The sequence below is a fragment of the Mastomys coucha genome, unplaced genomic scaffold, assembly GCF_008632895.1.
Source record: "Mastomys coucha isolate ucsf_1 unplaced genomic scaffold, UCSF_Mcou_1 pScaffold22, whole genome shotgun sequence".
In the NCBI taxonomy this organism is placed as follows: domain Eukaryota; kingdom Metazoa; phylum Chordata; class Mammalia; order Rodentia; family Muridae; genus Mastomys; species Mastomys coucha.
In genome coordinates this window covers 200,806,881-200,813,442 of record NW_022196905.1, presented here as the reverse complement: position 1 = coordinate 200,813,442, position 6,562 = coordinate 200,806,881, and the positions used below count along the sequence as shown (strand labels likewise).

The 6,562-nt window shown below is 46.0% G+C and overlaps 1 protein-coding gene across 1 annotated transcript in view; it reads right to left on the bottom strand.

The window, feature by feature from the left end:
• Positions 1 to 273: 273 nt before the first annotated feature.
• Sh3rf1 (SH3 domain containing ring finger 1) overlaps positions 274 to 6,562 on the bottom strand; it is a 165,521-nt gene continuing 159,232 nt past the window's right edge. Inside the window, exon 12 of the mRNA XM_031339912.1 lies at positions 274 to 1,995. Within this exon, the coding sequence (XP_031195772.1) occupies positions 1,827 to 1,995 (169 nt within the window). The 3' untranslated portion in view covers positions 274 to 1,826. The remainder of the gene's footprint in view (positions 1,996 to 6,562) is intronic.

Here is a 6,562-nt window from a genome sequence, read left to right as displayed (position 1 = left end):
CTTTCTTTTAAAAAAAATTCAACAAAAAGGAACATAATATACAGTGTTTTTATACATATATAAAAAAAAATAGGTTAACAGGAATGATTCAATTTCTAACCACATCATGTATCTTTTAAGACGATGGGATCTCTTGCCATTCTGTGATTCTTTAGTTCATGTCAATATTTCCTAGCTACTTTTATCTTAAGGTTAAAACAAAACAAAACAAAAACAAAAACAAAAAAACCCCCAAAAAACAAGAAGGAAAAGGTTTGTTGGCCGTTGACTTCCTTACTATCTTACCCCGAAGAGAACCGTAGGACAAGGTCATTCACTACCAGGATGTCTTTTCCTCTATCTATTTTCAGGACTAGCCAGACCCACAGCTGGGGTGAAATTGGAAGAGGGCATCAAAGGATGAATATAAAAAGATGGGCTCAGTCAGACCCTGCCACAATTGTAAGGTGTGGGCACAGCCACTCCCAGCAAGCCTTGCAGAACAGTCCCCGGGAGCGAGTGGTCTCCCAGATAAGCTCGCCCTTGCCATCTGTTCCATGGGAGGACACTCGTGGATGAGCATTTTAACTAACTACTGGTGTGCTGGCTAACGTGTGCCTTCACCAGATTGGGAGGCAAGCACACTTAAGACATCTCGGTCAGTAGTGGTGGCGGTGGTGGGGGAGAAGGCAGGGAAGAGACCGCTGTGTATCAGTCAGGTCTGAGTGAAAGTTGCTATGAAATACACACACCATGCACAGTCCACACCACTGTGGGAATCCAGTAACACATGCAAGATGGCAGAGAAATCACGGTGGATGAGTGGAAGGAAATGTTCACAGTGTTTCTTACAGCCTTTGACTTTAACACGAGTGCATCTCTTACCACCACTGTCTCACAAACAGTGTTTTGGGCATGCATATCACTTGGGGATAGAATGGGAACTACGGTTCAAAGCCACTCACACACAGCGACTACCACTTCAGTTTCTCTCACTTCCCAACACACACGGCGACTACCACTTCAGTTTCTCTCACTTCCCAACGCGTGTTGCCGCTTGTGCTTAGCAGACAAACATGTATTTTTCAGTCAATGGTTGTGCTTTAGTTTGCTTCGTTTCAAGAAAATGAAAAAAAAAAAAAAAAAAAAAAAAAAACAACCCACAAAATGAAATCGAGGGCTAGGTCTTCAGGTTGATTTCTGATCAAAGCAGACAGATGGGGGACCTACTAACTCCTCAATCTGGGGTCTGCCGTTTCCCCTCCTAGGTCCTTCCTGGTACTGATTCAGCTGTCTGTTCGGAAACCTGGCATTTTTGTCTAAACGGAGCCAAACAGAACGGCAGGGAGGAGGGCAGCAAGCATGGGAGGGGAGATGCAGTCTATGTCAAAGAAGAATCTCTTGCTCTCAACAGACAGGAGAGAACCCAGCTTCTCCTTAGCCGTCATTTCATAAATTAATATTTTCTAAAAACCATAACCCAAAGAATTTTCTATTACAAGAAAGTTCAAGTTTTAAAAAAAGCAAATAAATTAGTTAAGCCTTGTAAACAATTGTCCGTTTTAGTTATACATCTTTAAAAAAAAAAAAAGACATTTATCTGTAGAGTCCATTAGACAGTACAAGGCACACTTTCCACGTCAGAACCCAGAGGGACGGAAGTCACACAGGTGCGGCCTCCTTCGCTCTGCCCCTGGGGTAACCAGGCTGGGGCTCTGGACTTAGGTGCCCGTCTTCTGCTCAGCTCTTGAAGATCTGGAAGTCCACAGATGTGCTCTTTCCATGAAACTGCTTTGTGCTCTTAAGTCATGTGATGCAATGCTAAGCTTTCTCCATGTTCAGTCTCCTCAGATGTTTTCCACAAAGCTCCCTGGGAAAAGGCCAGTCTTCCCATTTCTTTGTAACGTGCCTTTGAACCAGCCGTCCTCTCGTTTCTTATGAACAAACACAATATCTCCTTCTTTGAGTTCAAGCTCTGCCTCGCTCTGAGGAGGATAGGAAACCACCACCCTGTGCCTGTAAGAGAGAAGCAGACTATTCAGAGAAGCAATAAAAAAAATCAGTAAATAAAAATCGGTGTGCCGTCAGTCCGCAAGGTGCCCCGACACAAATAGAATTTACACAGCCATTTACAAGGGTTTTCGCATAGCTCAAAATCCAGTGATTCTGTTTAGCAAAGACTGAACCTGGGTATTCATTTTCATCTACTTCATGATGGTCAAATGCGTGAGTGACCTCCACAGGGAGGGACATTTTTGTCTGCGTCCAGTATTTGTATTTTAGCTATACTTAAGGATCTGTTTGGTGTGGATTCTTAATAGGGGAACCATTTCTGTCCTATCCTCTATTCTGGGAAGAGACAAGTAGATTTGATTTCAGAGACACACACAAATAGCCGAGCAAGCCAAGACTTCCTTCCTGCAGGCTAAGGGGCTCTGCTCTGCCTTCCTGTACTATGAGCGGGTAGAGGTGAGGTGCCAGGTCTGCTGCCTGGGGCAGATCTGGAGGACTGTCTTCAGTATCCCTTATACTGGGTTTGATATCAAGGAGGCGGTGATTTTGAGGACGTCTGCCTGCCTTTACATAGGCAAGTCTCACATTGGGAAGCGGTCCCAAGGTCTACAACAGAAATGAGAGAACTGTATGCTCAATGCTGCCCACCATGACCAGCAATGACGCTTTCATCCCAATCTCCATGTGTCCTTAGCTATTATTTGCTTGCCCTTAGTTCTCAAGGCAGATGTGAGTGGGACAAAGTGTAGCTATTACCTAACTGCCCGGCAGCCTTGTGGGTTACCACAAGGTAATTGTGGATTACTAACCCTCTGCCCTTATGCTTTGGTCTCTAAGGCAGGGTTATGATTGGCAGCTAAGGAAGTCAGGCAGGGGTGACTTAATTTGGGTCTCTCGACCCAGTCTCTTCTCTACTAGACATTATCCCTGTCTTTCCTTCGCCTTGCTTATCCCAATCAAAGCGGCGGTTGTTGGCGGTATTTGATAGCCATCCTCCAGCTAGGCCTGCCTCTGCTAGTCTCAGACGTGCAGTTTCCCTCTACAATGCCCAGTGTGATAAGGAAGTATTACAAAAGCGACTGCAACTTCTGAGGCCAGGTGACTGAGGACGGGGACAATCAGCCAGCATGAGTGAGGCTACTGGGCATCCCTAATCAGGTGCCATGGTGAGGTTCTGAAGCTTCTTTTCAAAACGTGTCAACAGCAATGTGAAGGAGCCGCTTTAACACCGGGCTTTCTAGCCCTGGTCTAGCATCTCTATACCCTGGTTCACTCTCTCTCCAATCCCCATTCCATAAAACCCCAGGATCCACCCCATTAGGAAAGACCACAGCAAGTGGGCTCATTTTCCACAAACGCTAAGTAGCCGTCCAACAATGACTCCACCCCCAGGGCACGGGGTACCAATTTACCCTCCAAGGTCTGCAGCAAACGTGTGGCACTGGGTGGGTTCATGCTTCCCAAGAAAAAGGTTCAGCCAACTCAGATGTGAGAGTTGACACACAAGGCCAATCAAGAGCAGAGCAGGAAGGAAAGGCGAGAGGCACTGTGGGTGAAGGGGAACTGACACAGTCTTTATGGTCACTCAGAGCATCTTAGCTCTGAGCTGGCTAACACTGCCTCAGTCTCCTCACCTGGACAATGGGACTTCAATGAGTTAGACAATCTATCTCGTAAGTAACATAATGGTGTCAAAAGAGTGACATACTCGGTACAGCGACACATATGGTTCAACCCCAGAGTGTCAGCTACGTCAAGCCTAGGGCTTCCTAGAGTACGAAGAGGTCTGGTACTTCAGGAAGGGAAATTTTAAGAAGTAGGCTAGTCCATAACTAACAGATGAACTCAGGCCACAAGCTGAAGAACGTCCTGATATGGGAGTTCCCACACTTTAGAATGACATAGAGTTTTGGAATCCTTTCACTGACATCTTTAAAAGCAAACTAACAACTTCATTGTGCAATGGTCTAAAAGAAGAACCCAGATGTGATTTCTCAGGTCTGATGCCAGCAGGCCAAAAGTCCACATAAAAAGCAATGATGTAGTTGCCATTTGGGGCAAGTTAAAATTTAAGCAAAGCTTTGCAGTTCTGGAGGGAAATGTACCACGGACTAAAAGCATATTTGGTGTAGATCTCTCACGAGATACATTGCTGACTGGCAGCCTGCAAGCTGCTTTAAGGTAAAATGGAACAAGACGAGTTTAAAAAAAAAAAACTTGAAGGGAATTAGATTAATATTTGCATTTTATAAAAATGCACTAAACCAATTTTGTCAGAAAATCCCGGACTGGAATGGCTGCTGGGCTAAGAACATAATCTTCCTGCCAAGTTCCCAGTGGGAGCAAATTTTCATTGCTAAGTTATAGACCTCGAGGGGGAGTGGTGGAGTGAGAAGCCATGTGCAGAATGGAAACTGTGACACGCTGTGTGCCATGTGAGGACTGCCAGGTGCCGCAGTGAGGAACTCCACTTAGAAGCCTTCCAGCTCAGGCCCTGGCCTTAAACCTCATGGAGTGGTTTGTACTGAGACTTTGTCACACAGTCCCAAATGCTGGCAGGACAGCCCAGTGAACTCAGGCATCCAAAGGCCCTGCCAAGCAGGGTATTTACAGAGATCTACAAGCAGATGTCAAACACAGCTGCGAAGGTCCTCGCACCTGCTGCCCAGCCCTCTGCCTCACTGGTGGATGCTCGCCCTTGTGTGAATAGAGTTTCTGGGCACTTCTGAACATCTTGAACCTAAGCTACATTCTGCAGACCTTCTGTGGCACCTGCAGAGCCACCTCCAAAAGCTGCACCCTCATTGGTCCCCTTCGCTGTCATCTGGTTGACGGCCTCACTATGCCCCGCCTCCTTCTTGCATTATACTTCCTCCAGTCCCCAAATCCATTCCACACACAACTCAAATATTTATATTAAAGTAATGCCACCTGTAGGTACCCATTGTGAAAAACCATTAGCGGGTTCTCAGTGTCTGCAAGGTTAATCCTCACGCTGCTACACAAAGCCCTCAAGGATCTGGCCATAATACTGCTTTATAGCTATAGCAGCCATTGTTGCCACAAACATTCCAAACACCCCCCCAACCTCCCAACCCGGAAGCCTGCTTATGTCTCTTCAAACACAGCCCCGCTTCTCCTCCTCCACATATCTGCTCATGCAGCCCCTTGCATGGAGAATCTCTCTCACAATCCACGCCCTATCAATCTCTCTAGACCTGGCTCAAAATCTCCCTTGGGAAGCCTCTAGCCCCATAGCTGGAAGTAATTTCACACGACTGAACCACAGAGGGCCGCGTGTGTATTTCTCACGGCATTTAGCACAGTGCATACTGTATTTTTACCATCTGTGTTCCTGTCTCGCTTACTTTCGACTCGTGGATAATGCTGAATTCACTCTCTCCGCCTCATGTGACCAAAGGCAGAACATAAGATGATCCTTATTAAGCACGTTGAATGAGTGAGAGATCTAACCACTGAAAGTATCCATGCTACAACATGGAGGGAATCTTGAAAGCATCACGTTAAGAGAAAAGAGCCATTGATAGGGAACCATCATGCAGAGAAAGGAGAACAGTCTCTCCGGCTACAGAAGCGGGAAGAAACTGGCTGTGAACGAGGCAGTCTAACTGTGACCTAACGCGGAAGACTTTCCAGAGATGGACAGTGACGCATGATCAGTGTAAAGGAACCCAGAACCAGTGGGTTGTACCTTACTTAGGACAGGGGCGACTTCTAACTAGATTTTAGGTTTCCTTTCATTGAAAAGAGATTGCATTCTCACATAATCTATATCCCGATTTTAGTTTCCCCTCCTCTACTGTTCCAGCTCTTCCGCACCTCACTTCCCATTCCCATCCACCCCCTTTCTGCCTCTCGTTAGACAAGGCTTCTAAGGGATCCCAATAAGATGTAACAAAGGAAAACATAGTAAGATAAAACAAACACTGTAATACGGGAGTCGGAAAAGACAAATACATAGAAGGAAAAGGCTCCAGGATCTAGAAGAAGGCACAAAAATCAGAGACCCACTGCTTTGCACACTCAGGAATCCTATCAAAAGACACTAAACTAAGGGGCTGGAGAGATGGCTCAGTGGTAGAGAGCACTGACTGCTCTTCCAGGTCCTGAGTTCAGTTCCCAGCAACCACAGGGTGGCTCACAACCATCTGTAATGGTGTCTGATATCCTCTTCTGGTGTGTCTGAAGACAGCTATAGTATATTCATATACATTAAAAAAATCTTAAAAAAAAAACAAAAACAAAACCCCAAAACCACTAAACTGGAAGCCGTAAAATACACATAGGGGGCCTGGTACAGACCATGCAGGCCTGTGCACGCCACCTCGGTCTCTATGAAGTGAGCTCTAGAAGGCCTGGTTCTCCTGGTGGCTTCTACCCACTCTGGCTCTTACATTCTTTCTGCCTCCTTTTCTGCAGGGTTCCCTGAGCCCCGGGAGTTGGGGGCAGGTATGATGGTGATACCCCAGTCAGGACTGAGTGTTCTAAGATCTCTTGAGGTCTACATTATATTTGGCTGTGGGTTAACTATATTTAAACAACTAAAAAA